Source organism: Nicotiana sylvestris, chromosome 3 (genome assembly GCF_000393655.2).
Source record: "Nicotiana sylvestris chromosome 3, ASM39365v2, whole genome shotgun sequence".
In the NCBI taxonomy this organism is placed as follows: domain Eukaryota; kingdom Viridiplantae; phylum Streptophyta; class Magnoliopsida; order Solanales; family Solanaceae; genus Nicotiana; species Nicotiana sylvestris.
In genome coordinates, this window is record NC_091059.1 from 139,463,779 (window position 1) to 139,483,288 (window position 19,510).

Here is a 19,510-nt window from a genome sequence, read left to right on the forward strand (position 1 = left end):
GTAGTACTCTTGCACACTTTTATTCTCTTGCGTGAGTTGTTCGAACTTTGTAGCCTTAGCTGCTATATCCTCTTCTGGGATAAAGTTAGCCATGAAGGCCTCTTCAAATTCTTCCCAAGTAGGTGGACCATCATCTTCATCTCTCTCTTTTCCCACATCTCAAACCAAGCGCCAGCCACATCTCTAAGCTGGTAAGCAGCCAACTCCACAGCTTTGTCATCAAATACTTTCATCACTCGGAGGGCTTTCTTAATACCCTCCATCCATAACATTGGATCTTCATCAACCATAGAACCATGGAACACTTGAGGACTCAACTTCAGAAATTCATTCACTCTTGAGGGCTCAGAATTGTTCTGCCTATTTGTTTGAGGTGGAATCTTATCTCTTTTCTCGTTCTGGTTGGCCATAAAGGCCTTAAACATCTCCATAGCACTGTTGACTGCATTGAACATCTGACCCACCTCTGGGGATATAGTTGTTTGAGTCGGAGCTGCTCTTAGGGTTGGCGTTGGATCCTGAGGTACTTGCTCATCATGTTCCACCCCTTCTTCATGTTCAACCTGGGGTACTTGAACCCCCCTTGTGGATTTACCCTTCCTTTTATGAGTTCGAACCTTTTTAGTTATGCCTTGAGCCACAATAGTAGCAATAGTTTCTTGAGCAGCATCCTGAGTGTCGGTGTCAGAGTTGCGAATACGAGCCATTTCTGCGAGTTTTGGAGAAAAGAATACATTAGATAATTTCTTAGAGGTAGGCTCTACTGCACGATCTAAAGTATGAAAAAAAAAGATTTTTCCTAAATGCTTGTAGCCTCCTGTTTATAAGTATGACGCGCTTCATACACATAAACAAGACTCTACTAACACGGCTTCATAGACCCCTAGGACTCCATAAACCTGAGGCTCTGATACCAAGTTTGTCACGACCCATTTTCTAAACAAGCCGAGACCGGCACTCGATCACTAAACCTGATCGAGCGAACCATCTCTGCTTATTCAATGTATTATAGCTCCACACTTTATATGCAACAAAGCAATACTCTAACCAAATACTCTTGATTAATTCAAATATTTAAATAAATCAACTCCAAAACTTTATTCATAGTAACTACTGAATTATTGCTAAGTTATTATAAAATAACATATGAATCTCAACCCAATGACTATGTCTATGAAGCCTCTACCGATAAACTGACGCACTGCTCAGGACATGAGATTTCCTGGCCAGTTCTCTAAATAAATAAAGAAATAGCTAAATGAAAATGACTCTAAGAATACTCCACGAACAAAAGCGGAGCTCACCAATATCACTGGAAGGGAGGGAAGTCCTAACTCGTAGCCTGCTCGCCTGCAAATCCGGTTCCTACGTTGTACCGCAGACCAACGTAGGTTCCCAAAAGAGAACGTCAGTACCATCCACTGTACTCAGTGAGTCTCAACAACAGGGGGAGAAACTTTAATAACATATACATTACGAGCAAAGGTTCTAAATGCATGTAAAACATAAAGCTTATAAGAATAATTCTAAAATAATTGCATAGTAGCAATTTATGAATATTCTAAAAGAAGTTCTTTTCTTTTTTCTTTCTTTAAAAAAAATACTTCACTTTATACTTTGGGAGTTCCAACTATCCTGACTTAATTCTGTCTCAGTCACCGTGTGATCGGCACGGGTTCGATCCCAACCTGATCGAATAGGTCCAATCCACGAGGTGCCACTCGCTTCATGGTTCTCAGCGCTCATGTATCATACCTTAGCATGGCTAAGTAAATTCTCAGCAACGAGACCCTCGGCTCATGTGCTCCCTACTTTGGCACAAGTAGTTTCAGGAAGTCAACGCCTTGGTCAGGACCCTCGGCCTGTACGATGACCCCTTCTCAGAATAAAGGATACTCCCCAAAATCTTTTCTTTCTAAAACTTCTTCTTGTGACTTTTCAAGTCTAAATCTTTTCTTTATAGAATATTATGTACATGCTCATATTGGTGTCCTTAAATGTAAAGCATGACATAAGAATGAAATAAACATATAAAATATTTTCAAAGATCCTTTCTTCTTCATTATTTTTCAATGAAAATAGCATATAAGAACAACACAAAAATCTGAAAATTTAAGCACATATAGTATAATAGATCATCTAAACTTTTGCTAGAACAATTTTAAATTAATGGGTACTTACTCGTTCTAATTAAATAAAGATAAACTCTTTTAAGCAATTCATCAAACACCTTGTATGCGTGCTTTTGTGAGTTAAACCACCTTAGTAAAGGGTTATATCAACTCACCTCAACACTTCTCAAGCCAATACGTAGGCCCCAATCCAATTGACACCAGTCAAACAATCGATTCTACAACAACCGGTGTATTATAATCAATTTAAAGTACTACACCTAAATATGAAATTTATTGTTGATATAGAGGAAGAAGGGAATTAACTATTCTATTCTTACTATTGTAGAGTAATTGACAACAGGAATTTTATATACCTGAGTTCGAGAATTAGTAATTTGTAAAGAACCCTAGGATTTATGTTGCCTGCGTGATAGGAAGCCTCTGTTGAGCGAACTGTTCTGTTTTTTTTTTGTTTAAGGCAAAAGCCTTTCGTCCCTTTTGGGTGAATGACAGAACGTGGGTATTCTGTTTTTATTAAGGCTTAGAGCCTTTGTTTTCCATTAGCCCTTTTATGGGCTTTTAGGCCCTTTTTTTTAACTTAACTAATAATTAATGATACTCACTTTTAATAATTAATAATATTAAAATTATTAATATTTTCATAATTGTATATCCAGTTATATATATATATATATATAGGCAAGGTAAAAATAATAAAAATGATAATAATTTATTTCTATACTTAGCGTGTCTCGAAGCTTTTAAAAAAAGTGAGAAATGTTACAGGCAACCAACAATCCTTTGATCGTCGGATCACACTGTTTCCGTCTGGCAAAATTTGCTGGAGAGTTAGTGGGCACAAATGGCGGACGCTACGAACAGTTGAAGGGAAATGTTGGACTTATGTTGCTCATCGTATGAGAGGCCTCTTTCCAGAATTAGATTCGTTATACAGTAGCTAACTAGCTATAACCCTTGATTTTCTTGACTTCAATGTGAGAAATTGTTAAAGAGGTCAATCGCACCAATTCAGAAGTTGTAACTTTTATCAGCGAATAGAAGTGTATCTGTGAGAAAATAAATTTTCTTCATTGTGATGTTCTTATTTCTAAGTGACGTATAGATGATATAATTGTTCCAGTATGCATAATCAGCATGCTACATGTAAATCTGAATTCTAAGTTCTTCTAATAAGACACTAGTGTTATAAAATAAAAGTAATGCAGTAAAATGTAAATAAGAAGAGATAGAAAGAAGGGAGAAATGTTTTCTTCTTTCACTTTGGTGTATTTTTCCATTGCAATTACATGGCCTTTTATAGGCATAAAAAATTAAGATAATAGATATAAAATAGGAAATTTAATTTTTAAGTTATTCACAACATGGGCATCTAATGTAGCATCCAATGTAGTATCCAAAGTAGTATCCAATGTACAAACTATTCATAACACTCCCCTTGGATGTCCATGTAAGATAATGTGCCTCATTAAAAACTTACAAAAAAAATATTGGGATGTACATAGTTATTTATAATATGCATTGCTTGCTACCTCATTAAAAACCTTACCAGGAAAACCCAGTGGGACAAAACTTTGGTTAAGGAAAAGAGTGTAGCGTGTAGTTACTCCCCCTGATGAAAAATCACTTAATGTCTCGAAGACGACGCATTCCAATCTTATATATCAGTTTTCAAATATTGAGGTTGGTAATGCCTTAGTGAACAGATCAGCCAAATTATCACTTGAACGAACTTGTTGTACATCTATTTCACCATTCTTCTGAAGATCATGAGTGAAAAAGAATTTCGGTGAAATGTGTTTTGTTCTATCTCCTTTGATATATCCTCCTTTCAATTGAGCTATGCATGCAGCATTGTCTTCATACAATATTGTTGGAATATTCTCTTTCGAAGAAAGACCACATGTTTGCTGAATGTGTTGAGTTATAGATCTTAACCAAACGCATTCTCGACTTGCTTCGTGAATGGCTATTATCTCTGCATGATTTGAAGAAGTAGCAACCATAGTTTGTTTTGTCGAACGCCATGATATGGTTGTACCTCCACTTGTAAATAAATAGCCTGTCTGAGATCGACCTTTGTGTGGATCAGACAAATATCCTGCATCTGCATAACCAATCAATGATGGCTTGGATTCATTTGAATAAAATAAACCCATATCAATGGTCCCTTGGAGGTATCTGAATATATGTTTAATACCATTCCAGTGTCTTTGTGTTGGCGAAGTACTAAATCTTGCCAATAAGCTTACTGAGAAAGCTATATCTGGTCGGGAATTATTGGCAAGATACATTAATGCCCCAATTGCACTAAGATATGGTACTTCGGCACCAAGAAGCTCTTCATCATTTTCATGAGGTCGGAATGGATCTTTCTTTATATCAAGTGATCTCACAACCATTGGGGTACTCAATGGATGTGCTTTATCCATATAGAATCGCTTTAAAATCTTTTCGGTATATGTTGATTGATGGACAAATATTCCATCTTTCATATACTCAATTTGTAGACCAAGACAAAATTTTGTCTTTCCAAGATCTTTCATTTCAAATTCTTTCTTCAAACAGTTTACTATTTTTAGAAGCTTCCCAGGAGTTCCAATGATATTTAAATCATCAACATACACGGCGATTATAACAAATTCAGATCCATACCTTTTTATAAAGACACAAAGACAAATTGGATCATTCTTGTACCCTTCTTTCAACAGGTATTCACTCAGATGATTGTACCACATACGACCTGATTGTTTCAATCCGTATAAAGATTTTTGAAGCTTTATTGAACAAGTTTCTCGAAAACTTTTATATGCTTCTGGCACTTTAAATCCCTCAGGTACTTTCATAAAAATTTTGTTGTCTAATGATCCATACAAATAGGTTGTAACAACATCCATTAGATGCATATCAAGTTTTTCTTGCACTGCCATATTTATGAGATACCTGAAGGTGATAGCATCCACTACAGGAGAATATGTCTCCATATAATCAATTCCAGGCCTTTGGGAAAACCCTTGTGCCACAAGTCGTGCTTTATATCTAACGACTTCATTTTTATCATTTCGTTTTCGCACAAAAACCCATTTATACCCTACTGGCTTTATGCCTTCAGGTGTTCGAACTATGGGTCCGAAGACTTCACGTTTTCCAAGTGAAGTTAACTCTGCCTGGATAGCGTCTTTCCATTTTGGCCAATCATTTCTCTGTCTACATTCATTGACAGATTTTGGTTCAAGATCCTCATCTTGTTGCATTATTTCAACAGCAACATTATAAGCAAAAATGTTATCGATAACAATATTATTTCGGTTCCATCTTTTCCCGGTTGAGACATAACTTATTGATATCTCTTCATTTTCATTATTTTCAGGTACCTGGACCTCTCCTAAGGTCTTATCATTTGTTACATCTTGGGGCTCTTCTTGAGCCACTACCTCTGTGTTATGTTCACTTTGATCACTTGCTCCTTTTCTTCTTCGAGGATTTTTATCTTTAGAACCGATTGGTCTACCACGTTTCAAGCATGGCTTAGACTCATTTGCTTTAATTAATTGTCCTGCCGGGATATCAACTCGAATTGGAGCATTAGCAGCTGGAATATGTGACTTAGTCACCCTTGGTAGGTCAGTGAATGCATCTGGCAATTGATTTGCAATATTTTGTAAATGAATAATCTTTTGAACCTCTTGTTCACATTGATTTGTTCGAGGATCTAAATGAGACAGTGATAATGCATTCCAATCTATCTTCTTTTTTCAGCTGCTTATTTTCTCCCCCTAATGTTGGATATACTGATTCATCAAAATGGCAATCAGAAAATCTTGTCGTAAATAAATCTCCAGTCATCGGCTCTAGATATTTTATAATAGAAGGAGATTCATATCCAACATATATCTCCAACCTTCTTTGAGGACCCATCTTTGTGCGTTGTGGTGGAGCAATTGGAACATATATCGCACAACCAAAGATCCTAAAATGGAAAATATTTGGCTCCTGACCAAAAGCCAATTGCAATGGGGAGACTTTATGATAACTTGTGGTCCTTATCCGCACAAGTGTTGCTGCATGCAAAATAGCATGACCCCATACTGAAATGGGAAGTTTGGTTCTCATAAGCATTGGTCTAGCAATTAATTGGAGGCGTTTGATCAATGATTCTGCTAGACCATTTTGTGTATGAACATGAGAAACCGGATGCTCAATTGTTATCCCAGTTGAAATACAATAATTATTAAAGGCTTGGGATGTAAACTCACCAGCATTATCAAGACGAATTGTCTTAATTGCATAATCTGGAAATTGTGCTCTTAGCTTTATTATTTGAGCCAACAATCTCGCAAATGCCATATTGCGAGTTGATAGTAAGCACACATGTGACCATCTTGTAGATGCATCTACCAAAACCATATAATATTTGAATGGTCCACATGGAGGGTGAATGGGCCCACATATTGACCCTGTATACGTTCCAGAAATGCAGGGGATTCCATCCTAACTTTAATAGTTGATGGTCTAATAATTAATTTTTCTTGAGAACATGCAGCACAAGAGAATTCCTTAAATTGAAGAATCTTCTGATTCTTCATTGCATGTCCATGTGAATTCTCAATTATTTTACGCATCATATTAGAACCAGGATGGCCCAACCGGTCATGCCAAATAATAAAATTATCTTGATTAGTAAACTTCTCGTTTACTATGGCATGTGTTTCAATCCTGCTAATACTTGTGTAGTATAAGCCGGAGGAAAGAGCAGGTAACATTTCAAGCACATATTTCTTACCGGACATTATTGTAGTAATATAAAGATATTCAATCTTTTCATCATTTGTAGTCTCAATATGATAGCCATTTTGGCGAATATCTTTGAAACTTAATAAGTTTCTTTGAGATTTACTACAATATAGTGCTTCATCAATAGCCAAATTTGTTCCTCCTGGTAGTAATAAATTGGCTCTTCCAGAACCTTCAATTAATCTTGTACTACCGGATATTGTATTAACATTCGCTTCTTTCATTACCAAATAAGAGAAATATCTCTTATCTTTTAAAATAGTGTGTGTTGTAGCACTATCCAGAAGACATATATCATCTTTATTAATCTTGAGTCCAACTGAAGACTGGGGAATTTTCATATTCTTCATAAAAAATAAAATAATACATCATAAGAAATATGAAAGACAAACGGAAAAAAACATTAAGAAATACATTAGGAATGTAGAAACTAGCAACATATGATGCATTAGGAAAATACACTCAAGAAAAATAAACTAGTTGCAAACATAAAAATAACAACTTTTATAGCTTCATTCCCCAGTAAGATGATTAGTTCTTCAGTCAATATCCTCAAAGAAGTCTCCAACTTCTAAATGAGTAATATTTGTTAGGCCTTCAAAATCATCATCTTTATATGCAAGATGTGCCTTAGAATCATATTTATTTGAGGGACCTGCTTCATCATCATTATTTTGAAAGGTCAAGTGTGCCTCCACATTATTTTCTTTTTTCTTGAGGGAGGCTTGATAAAGTTTGACAAAATGTTCTGGCGTACGACAAATGCGTGCCCAATGACCTCTCATACCACATCGGTGACACATACTAGCTTTACCTTTTGAATGATTAATTTGAGAACCCTTATTGTTCTCCAATTTATTTCCACCATAATGACGATAATTGTTTCGCCCCCTGCCACGTCCACGTTTACGACCATGTCCACGACCACGGTAATTATTTTATTTTCTTTCAAACTTATCATATGTTGCTACAGCATTCACTTTCGGAAATGGAGCTGGCCTAGTGGGACGAGCTTCATGATTTTTCATTAATAGAGTATCATTCTGCTCAGCCACAAGTAGGCATGTGATTAACTCAGAATATTTCTTAAAACTTTTTTAGCACCACATTTGAAGCGTGAAAAGTAGAAAATATTTTTTCCAATAAGTCCTCATCTGTAATAGTGTCTCCACATAATTTTAATAGAGAACTTACTTTAAAGATAACAGAATTATACTCACTTACGGTTTTAAAGTGTTGCAACCTTAAATGTATCCACTCATACTGAACTTTCGGTAATACCGTAAGTTTTAGGTGGTCATATCGATCCTTCAAATTAATCTATAATTCAAGTGGATCTTTTATGGTTAAATATTCAGTTTTTAACCCTTCATGTAGATGATGACGAAGGAAAATCATGGCCTTCGCTTTATCCTGATTTGATGCTTCATTTCCTTGTATAATAGTATTTCCAAGACCTTCAGCGTCAAGGTGAATTTCAGCATCAAGAACCCATGATAAATAGTTCCTTCCGGTGATGTCAAGTGCCACAAATTCAAGTTTTGATAAATTTGACATAGTGAAAACTATCATAAAAGATGAATAAGTTAGAGAAATAATTATAATAATAAACAATTAATGAAAACAAAACGATTAAGGTAAAAGAAATGAAAATAGAGCTATATCATGTTAACAATCTACTATTTCATTTTATTCTTGCCATAAAGTAGAAATTACATACTTGTTTCATTTCACTTTATATTATTGATATATATGTGTTAATAGAATTGAACGTGACTGACATTATTTATATGTTCCAATAAATATAAAGTAATTAAAAAAATTATTGCTTGTCAGTTCATTTCTCACAGTTCTTCAAAATGCCTTAAAGATATGTTTTGATCCAGCGAGTCCATGACATTAGTGCATAGCTAGTTTGATGACTTTGAGGTCCTCTAAAAATTGAGCACGGAAGGAAATAGTTATTTAATCACTGCAATGTACTTAAACTATTTAAGATGCCCAAGCGCACAAGTAATCTGCAAACAGTGAGCATATGATATGTACTGTCATAAATAAGATGATTATAATGATACATACCTTAATAAAATATGGCTCAACTTAGCGGGAGTTAAGAATAAAATTAGAGCTTCGTGCTGATAACGTGTTATAAAATAAAAGTAAGGCAGTAAAATGTAAATAAGAAGAGATAGAAAGAAGGGAGAAGTGTTTTCTTCTTTCACTTTGGTGTATTTTTCCATTGCAATTACATGACCTTTTATAGGCATAAAAAGTAAAGATAATGGACATAAAGTAGGAAATTTAATCTTTAAGTTATTCACAACATGGACATCCAATGTAGTATCCAAAGTAGTATCCAATGTACAAACTATTCATAACAACTAGTAATTTTTTGGAGCAATTATATGTCTGCTGCTTTATTAAAAGAACTGATTTTGGTAGGATAAAGAATATTGGCGGGCCCAACTAGAAGTTTATATGTATTATTCAGATGTTTACTATAGGATTCACTATTTACATTAACGTGCTAAAAAGATGTAGCATGTGTTAGTTATGAATTTATTAGTGAGTGTGACCCGCTAGGACGGGTTCAATTATTCCACTTTGTTAATCATACCACTCACCCACCTTTGCTCACCTAACTTTAGGTCTTCCAGACTTGGGTAAGAAAGAGATGGAAGTAAGTATATTGGTGGAGTATTAAAACAGGGACATGTTATTTAATAAACTGGACTAGTTGCCTCCCGGAATTTGTGACAGCACTTTATCTACATTTTGTACTCATATACTACAAAAGAGGGAGGGAGGTAGGTACCTTTGAAAAGAGAAGCCAACGAGTTAACTTATTGGCTTCTCCTTCTGAATTCTGATGCACATGGCGAGGCTAGAGTTACTTAACTTGTACCTGTGGGAAATAACATACTAGTATATATCTAGTGAAATAAATAAGCTGATTGGAACAACAACATATTAAAATAGTCAAAAGGATAGCTGGTGTCAACTCCATATTTGATATAGGAACAGGGAATTTAGAGAGAAGAATTATACAGCAATAATGGCTACAGCTTCTTCTGTTTCATCTCCTTCAATGGAACGGATCATGTCACTTCCTCATTCCTCCATGAGCTTGCGTCATTCCAATCTCCCTTCTCTGCTTCATCCTTGGTCGTTTTCATCGTCTTTTAGGCCGCCATCAGGTATAATTTCTCTTAACACCTCTGTCTTCTTTCTTCTACGATTCCCAGATTGAGGTTTTGGTGTATATATTGTACTGTTTTATGGAGTATAAAGCCGCTAATGTTAGCTAAAACATTTAATTGAGTCATTTTTGATTGATTGAGATAAAATATTCAGCTTAACTATGTCAACCTTCTACGAACCAAGAAAGGCTACAAGTAGCGGATGAAATGATTTAGTATAATAAGATGTGAGTTTTTCGGTTTAGATCGTAATGGAATTTCGGAAAACTGACTTCTTTCTTAATACAGAGTTCGTATCATTTTCCTAAAGCTTAAAGATAATATGGGTCTCAACTCAATCAGCCTATAAAGTGCCCAAAAGAGGAAAATGCTCTACGAGATGTCTATAATCAATGATGGAGAGATATCTCCCTAGTGATATTGTGCTATTAGAAACTGTCAGAATCGAACTTTCAAGGGAAAATAGTAGAATTCCATTTTTATCTAAGCTTTCAAACTTCTTTTTTTTTCTTTTTAAATATCTAAGTATGAATAAACGAGTTGTCCATTACAACAATAACATACCCAGTATTATCTCACACCGTAGGGTCTGGAGAGAGTTGCCCATTATTAAGGAAATAAAAACATTGATCAATTGGCCTACAAATTTAACACAAATTGCAAAGTTAGTACTTTAGCAAGACCTCCGTTTATGTTCAAAGTGGAGAAGTCTTTTTACAGCTCCAAATAGGGAAGACAAAAATTTTGTTTTCTGAAATTTTCATTCTAGGAGATTACTGGAACTTGTCTTTTATCAAGCCAGAGTTCTTTGGTCTAAGCTGTTAAAGTTTTCAGGCTTTCGACGTCACATAGATTCCAAGAGATTTCCTATCTTCAAGATCAGGGCTTCTGAAGAAGAAGAAGAAGAAAAAAATTCTGAATCTTTTACTCGCATCAGAAAAGTATTTTCCAGCGTAAAAGACAAGGTAAGGCTCTCTTATTTTCTGAGCACTTCATAGTTCGTTCACTATGCCTCAAAACTGGCTCATCTTCTTCGTTTGCTGTAATCCAACTATGTATAGTGGGATGGACTCGAAAAGAAACCAACAATCTTCCTTTATGGAGGTTCTGCAATCCTTGGTCTTTGGTTGTCTTCAATCGTCATCGATGCATTAGACTCCATTCCATTGGTAGGTGATCCAATTGTACTAGTCTTTTCCTGTGTTGTAGCAAACTATAGGGTGCCAATACTATTAATAGTAATACATTGTGACTAGCCTTAGTTAGCCTAGTGTTTTTGTGGTTATCCTAATTTCTGCTCTCTGCTTTCTTGTGATTCTTGAACTTAAGTGAATATCTCTCACAGTTTAACATTTTTAAACCAGTTACCCAAGTTTTTGGAGTTGGTCGGCCTTGGATACTTTGGATGGTTTGTCTACACATATCTTCTCTTTAAGGTATGGTCTTAGCATGAAAGAAATGCAGATTATCTTGGAATTAATATCTATTCTACACTTGGTATAGACATAGGCTAGAATAAGAATAGCATGCACTGGAAGAGTTTTCTACTAAGAATTTTCAGGTCAATCTTGTATTCTAAACCATACAGCTTCACATGACTCCAGTCTTACTTCAAATGAGTTAATGTTTCATTCATTTCTTTCCTACTCAGTTACATATCGGCCAATTTTGCAAATTTCCTGTGTCACCTAAGGCAAATTAAAGGTTAAAGTGACAAAAGCTGCTGATTTTGCCAATTCTAGGGGGTGGGGGTTATCATTAAGTTTTGATATGTTTTAGTTACATTAGTTATTAAATTCACCTCCAGATAACAGAGATAACATGCCAACTAACCTAGGAAATCATGTTTCGATTTTAGTTTGGCAAGCCACAAATCTACATCTGTACTGCAAGAGTGCAATCACATGCTGAATACAGTATCTTATTACTAGTAAACGTTTCTTGTCAGTGTATATAAACACACTTCAGGGTAGATAGTGCATATACTAACACTAAAATTGAATTTTTTTTCTCAGTCTGGAAGGGATGAACTGGGAAGTGATTTTCAAACTCTTAAGAAAAAGATTACTGGGGAGGAATAGCACGTCAGTTTCCGCACTGCTGGTCAGAGAACATCTGAACAAATAAGCTTCAGCTACGAAGCTTTCCTCTCTATTCTACAATTAGTCATGTATACTCTTGTACATCACAAACTTGTCAACTACCCCATGCAAAACACCTCTTCCCCTCCCCCCCCCCCACCCCAAATCCACGCATTCAGAATTTGTGTATTCGCATTAGATAGTGTCACGACCCAAAATCCATTAAGGATCGTGATGGTGCCCAACACCATTGCCGGGCAAGCCAATGCGGAAAATACTAAATAAACTTTCATTTACTTTTACCCAAAAATAGTTGTCATGATTCTTTAAGTTGAGATAAAATCAGAAATGATCAGTAAAGTCAAAATAATCATACATTCCCAAAAATAATACAGTCTACTAATGTGTGTGCCAAAACCTGGTGTCACAAGCTGTGGGCAACTAGTAGAATATACAAAAGAATCACACTATCCTACTGCCCGAAACAGAATAGACAGCAAAATACATAAGAGAGACTCCTTCAGGCTGCTGAACGGCGCGGAAAGGGAAGCAACTCACCGTAGAAGTCTCGAACTCCGCTCAGGGATGCGCACCAGACTGATAGCCAGATACACGCCTCAGATCCTGTAAAATTAAGTACAGAAGTGTAGTATGAGTACATAAACAATATGTACCCAGTAAGTATCCCGTCTAATCTCGAAGAAGTAGAGACGAGAGGTCGACTTGATACCTACTAGGGTCAAATAATATGAGAAAGAATTTATAGTAAGCAAGGATAGCACAATTTATTAGCATTATGTGACAAGAAATAACAGTTCTTTTTCCAAATAATATCATGGGTATCCATTTACGTTTCAAGGCATATATGAAGTTCTGTCCACAAAGAAAATACTAAGTAAAGCATGCGCAAGTAACACCGATCCAACATAAAAGTAAATTGTGCACTGCCGAGGGTCGAACGGCTCGAACCATAGATGCATCTATTACCCCGCTCGCGAATCACACGTGTGACGCAGTCAAATATAAATAAACTCATCAACAAGCAGACGATAATGTATATCTGGGGAGTAGTTATTCACAGGAATATTCAAGTTCTCCTTTAAAAGACCAAGCAAGATAAGATTCCTCTACTAGTCTCATTTACCTTAATCAACACAATTTATACGAATTTGAATTTATCATCAAGTTACAAGAATATCACATAGAGCATGCTTTTGGGCCCTAGACTACCCGGACTTAACATAATAGTAGCTACGCACGGACTCTCGTCACCTAGTGCGTACGTAGCCCCCCGCATATAATAGCAATTAATTCAATTATTATACATATGGGGACAATTCCCTCTTACAAGGTTAGAAAGGAGACTTACCTCGCTCCACAGTGCACTTCCAATATGAGGAACGAGTCCAAGCCCTCAATTTGGAACCGAACGATCCCAAACTAGTTAAATGAGGTAGGAACTAGTCAATATAAACTCACAAGATCGAATTCTAACTATTTAAGGAATTTCCCAACCTTTAAAACAAGTTTCCTAAAATCCGACCCCGGCCCCACGTGTCCGGATTCCGAAATCTTTCAAGGGAAGTTGTTCTCTATAACCTAAGGATCGATAATATATGATTTCTAATTCATTCCATAACAAATTTCGTGGTTAAATCTAACTTTTATTAAAAACCCTAGGTTTTGCTCTAACCCCTTGATTTACCTTAATTCTAGTGTTTAATCTACCTAAAACACAAGTATTAAACTAAGAATTAGTGGGATAGACTTACCTCAAGATGTTAGGTGGAAGTCTCTTCTCAAAAGCTCCCAAAATCGCCGATGGAGGAGTGAAAAGTGGTAAAAATTGACTTAGAACCGTATTAAATGAAGCTCACTGCTTCAGCGATTTACGCATCTGTGATCAGGGGACCGCATCTGCGAGAAAGGGCCGCATCTGCGAAAAGGGGCCTAAAGGGCTGGGACCACTTCTGTGGTCTTGAGGCCGCTTCTGCGGTTTGGCTTGGCCTTCCCTGGGTCGCATCTACGATAGATGGACCGCATCTGCGGTCTCGCACCTGCGATCCACCAACCGCAGGTACGGTTATGACAGAAGCAGCAACTTCAGCACTTCTCAAACATTTCAACTTCACTCGAGCCTCGTCCAATTGACGCTTGGGGCTCCCGGGCCCCGCCCGAACATACCGACAAGTCTGAAATGGCGAAACGGACCTACTCGAACCTTCGGAACGCCCGAAACAACGCTAAATCTAGGAATCACCCCCTAAAACCAAATAAATCAAACTTATGAACTTCAAGTTCTTAATTTTCCTCTAATGGCCAAAACGCCCTTAAACTACTCGGATTGACACCAAATTTTGCGGGCAAGTCTTAAATGTTATTTCGGACCTATACCAGGCCTCAGAACCAATATACGAGCCCGATACCCATGTGATCAATCATTAATTAGTTTCTTTAAATCCTTAAAACTTTAAATTAATAATTTCTAATAAAAATTCATTACTCGGGTTAGGGACCTCGAAATTCGATTCTGGGCATATGCCCAGGTCCCATATTTTCCTACGGACCCTCTGGGACCGTCAAATTACGAATCCGGGTCTATTTGCTCAAAATGTTGACCAAAGTCAAACTTAGCACTTTTTAAGAAAATCCTAAGGAATCAAATGGGCATATTTCACTCCAAACTCTTCCAAATCCCGAACCAACCGTCCCCGCAAGTCGTAAATTAGCTAAAGCAAGCGTGGGAAGTTTTATTTAAGAAATGGGGTTCTAAAAGGCAAAACGACCAGTCGGGTCGTTACATTCTCCACCTCTTAAACAAACGTTCGTCCTCGAACGGACATAAAAAAGTACCTGAGCTGTCGAATAAATGTGGATATCTGCTCCGCATGTCCTCGTCGGACTCCCAAGTCGCCTCCTTGACTAGTTGGCCCTTCCACTGGACCCTTACTGCAGAAATCCTCTTGGACCTCAACTGGCAATCCTGTTTATCAATAATGGCAACTGGCTCCTCCTCATAACCCAAACTCTCATCTAGCTGAATAGTACTGAAGTCTAACACATGGGACAGATCGGCATGATACTTCTGAAGCATTAATACATGAAAAACCGGATGAACTCCCGATAAGCTGAGGGTAAAGCCAGCTCGTAAGCCACCTCCCCAACTCGCCTCAACACCTCAAATGGGCTAATAAACCTTGGGCTCAGCTTGCCCTTCTTCCCGAATCTCATAGCACCCTTCATTAGCGAGACTTTCAAGAGGACCTTCTCGCCAACCATAAATGATACATGACGCACCTTCTGATCTGTGTAACTCTTCTGTCTGGACTGAGTTGTGCGAAACCTCTCCTGGATCAACTTTACCTTATCTAAGGCATCTTATACCAAATCTGTACCATATAACTTAGCCTCACCAGGCTCAAACCACCCGATAGGAGAACGACAACGGCGACCATATAAAGCATCGTATGGAGCCATCTCTATGCTAGACTGATAGTTGTTGTTGTATGCAAACTCCGCCAAGGGCAAGAACTGATCCCATTGCCATCTAAAGTCAATCACACATGCTCTGAGCATGTCTTCCAAAATCTAAATTGTCCGCTCCGACTGCCCGTCGGTCTGTGGATGAAATGTCGTGCTAAGCTCCATGCGGGTCCCCAACTCACCCTGAACAGCTCTCCAAAAATGCAAAGTGAACTGAGGGCCTCTATCTGATATGATGGAAATAGGCATACCATGCAATCGGACTATCTCCCGAATGTAGATCCGAGCATACCTCTCTGTTGTATAAGTAGTTTCCACTGGAATAAAGTGGGCTGACTTGGTCAACCTGTCAACAGTGACCCATACTGAATCAAAACTTCCGCAAAGTCCACGACAACCCAACTACGAAATCCATGGTGATGCGCTCCCACTTCCACTCCAGTATCGGCATCTGCTGAGGTAGGCCACCCGGCCTCGCAACAACCCAACTACGAAATCTATGGTGATGCGTTCCCACTTCCACTCCAGTATCGGCATCTGCTAAAGTAGGCCACCCGACCTCTGGTGTTCATACTTGACCTGCTGGCTATTCAAACACTTAACCACATACTCTACTATGTCTTTCTTCATCCTCCGCCACCAATAATGCTGCCTCAAGTCGCAATACATCTTCGTAGCTCCCGGGTGAATGGAATACCGTGAACTATGTGCCTCCTCTCCTTCAGACCATCAATATTAAGAACACATAGACAACCCTGCAGTCGCAAAACACCATCCTCGCCAATAGAAACCTCCTTGGCACCTCCCTGAAGCACCATCTCTCTGAGAACCGCAAATGTGGATCATCGAACTGCCAGGCCTTGATCTTCCCCAATAATGAAGACTGAGCAACCACACACGCAAGAACTCGGCTGGGCTCTGAAATATCCAACCTCACAAGTTTGTTAGCCAAGGACTGAATGTCCAAAGCTAGTGGCCTCTCCTCCGCTAGAATGAATGCCAAGCTACCCATACTCTCTGCCTTCCTGCTTAAGGCATCCACGACCACATTAGACTTGCCCGGATGATTAAAAAATGGTGATATCATAATCCTTCAGTAACTCAAGCCACTTGCGCTACCTCAAATTAAGATCCCTCTATTTGAACAAATGCTATAAGCTGCGATGATCCGTATAAACCTCACATAACACCCCATACAGATAATGCCTCCATATCTTTAGAGCATGAACAATCACGGCCAATTCTAAACCGTGCAGAGGATAATTCTTCTCATGAACCTTCAATTGGCGCGAAGCATAGGCAATAACTCGCCCCTCCTGCATCAATACTCATCCCAATCCAACGCGCGAAGCGTCGCAATATACCATATACATCCCCGAACCGGAAGGTAACACAAGAACTGGTACTGTAATCAAGGTTGTCTTGAGCTTCTGAAAGCTCGCCTCATAATCATCGGACCAATGGAAAGGAGCACCCTTCTGGGTCAATCTAGTCAGAGGTGATATAATAGATGAAAAGCCCTGCACGAATCGTTTGTAATAACCTTCTAACCCCAAGAAACTCCTAATCTCGGTCACCGAAGTAGGACGTGGCCAACTCTGAACTGCCTCAATCTTCTTGGGGTCCACCTTAATACCCTCTCCTAATACAATATGCCCCAAGAATGCCACTGACTCTAGCCAAAACTCGCACTTGGAGAACTTAGCATATAGTTTCTGCTCTCGCAAGGTCTGAAGCACTACCCTCAAATGCTGCTCGTGCTCCCCCAGGCTACGGGAGTATATCAAGATGTCGTCAATGAAGACGACGACAAATGAATCAATGTAAGGCCTAAATACCCTGTTCATCAAGTCCTTGAATGTTGTTGGGGCATTAGTCAAGCCAAAGGACATCACCACGAACTCATAATGGCCATATCTAGTCCGGAATGCAGTCTTCGGAACATCCGAGTCCCGAATCGTCAGTTGATAATACCCTGACCTCAAGTGAATCTTCGAGAACACGCTAGCACCCTGCAATTGGTCAAACAAATCATCGATACGGGGCAGCAGATACTTGTTCTTGATGGTAACTTTGTTCAACTGGCAGTAATCAATGCACTTCCGCATAGTCCCATCGTTCTTCTTCACAAATAACACGAGTGCACCCCAAGGCGATACACTGGGTCTAACAAACCCCTTTGCTAACAACTCCTCAAGATGCTCCTTAAACTCTTTCAACTCCTTCGGAGCCATACGATACGGTGGGATAGATACAGGCTAGGTGCCTGGAGCCAAATCAATGCAGAAATCAATATCACGATCCGGTGGCATGCCAGGAAGATCAGAAGGAAACATATTGGTGAACTCTCGAACCACCGGAACTGAATCAATCGTCGGAGACTCTGCGGTGGCGTCCCGAACATAAGCTAGATAAGCCAAACACCCCTTCTCGACCATATGTTGAGCCTTCATGAAAGAAATAACCCTACTAGACGTATCAACTGCGGAACCCTTCCACTCCAACCTCGGGAACCCTGGCATCACTAATGAACAGTCTTGGCATGGCAATCTAGGACGGCATGATAGGGAGACAACCAATCCATTCCCAGGATGACCTCAAAGTCGATCATGTCAAGCAACATGAGATTCGCTCTAGTCTTGAAACCACGGAATGTAACCACACAGGACCGGTAGATCCGATCCACAATCACAGAATCACCCACGAGAGTGGACACATGAACAGGAATGCCCAAAGGCTCAGGAGAAATAATCAGGAAACGAGCAAACAGGGATGATACATATGAATAAGTAGACCCTGGGTCAAATAATACTGAAGCATCTCTACCGCCGATGAAGATAATACATGTGATGACGGCATCTGAGGCCAATGCATCTGGCCTAACCGGAAAGGCGTAGAATCTCGCTGGAGTGTCGGCTAGCTGGCCTCTACCTAACTGAGCAATAGCTGGCCAAGCTCTCCCTGCCTGGCCTCCACCTCTAGGACGGCCCCTACCAGTCTGCCCTCCACCTCTAGGTAGCGGGGTAGCCGGTGCTGAAGTCATAGGCTGCTGACCCTGCTGCACTGCCTTGCCCCGAAGTCTAGGGAAGGTCTTCTTCATGTGACCCAGATCTCCACACTCGTAGCATACTCTCGGTACCATAGCCTGCTACCTTGAAGTCTGAGCCTGCTGACCCGAATACCCACTAGAAGAGCCTTGGATGGCTGGTGGGCGATATGAACTCTCTGGCACGGCACTGAAGTGAGCACTGGAAGAATCTTGATGACCAGAATACCCCCCAAAGGAACCCTGAATAGCTGGTGGGCGGTAAGAATTCTCCGGCATCGCATTGAAATAAGGCCTCACTGGAGCACCTCGGGGAGGGGGTGGTGGTGCTGAATACGGGGGCATGCTGGGCTGACCCCTCCCGAAGTGACCTCTACCCCTAGCTGGGGCACCTCTGAACTCTCCCGAAAATCGGGCCCTCTTGTCCTGCTGAACCTACTCTCTACCCCTCTGGCGATACCCCTCAATCCTGCAAGCAATCTCTACCACTAGCCGATACTCAATACCCATCTCCACCTCTCGGGCCATGCTAGCTCGAATACCGGGGTGCAACCCCGCAACAAATCTCTGCAGTCTCTCTGCATCTATGGGAAGTATCATGAGTGCATGGCGAGACAACTCAAAGAACCTCGCCTCACAATCGGTCACAAACATCTGACCCTGCTCAAGATGCTCAAACTGATACCGTAGCTCTTCCCTCTCAGAGGGTAGAATATATCTATCCAAGAATAACTGGGTGAACTAACCCCAGGTGAGGGGAGGAGAGCCTGCTGG

The 19,510-nt window shown here is 39.4% G+C and overlaps 1 protein-coding gene across 1 annotated transcript; it reads left to right on the top strand.

Moving 5' to 3' along the window:
* The first annotated feature begins 9,656 nt into the window (after nt 1-9,656).
* LOC104227592 (protein CURVATURE THYLAKOID 1A, chloroplastic-like) lies at nt 9,657-12,517 on the top strand. The gene is made up of 5 exons (XM_009779871.2): nt 9,657-10,123; nt 10,961-11,091; nt 11,188-11,295; nt 11,491-11,562; nt 12,142-12,517. The coding sequence occupies exons 1-5, from the start codon at nt 9,982-9,984 to the stop codon at nt 12,205-12,207; spliced, it is 519 nt and encodes a 172-aa protein (XP_009778173.1). The 5' UTR covers nt 9,657-9,981; the 3' UTR covers nt 12,208-12,517.
* The last annotated feature ends 6,993 nt before the right edge of the window (nt 12,518-19,510 follow it).

Bases quoted from the DNA above. Each gene is read 5' to 3' on its own strand.
- LOC104227592 (XM_009779871.2), top strand. From the start codon at position 9,982: ATGGCTACAGCTTCTTCTGTTTCATCTCCTTCAATGGAACGGATCATG. The intron at 11,092-11,187 runs GTAAGGCTCTCT...AACTATGTATAG, and splicing joins TTTCCAGCGTAAAAGACAAG to TGGGATGGACTCGAAAAGAA. The intron at 11,563-12,141 runs GTATGGTCTTAG...TTTTTTTCTCAG, and splicing joins ACACATATCTTCTCTTTAAG to TCTGGAAGGGATGAACTGGG.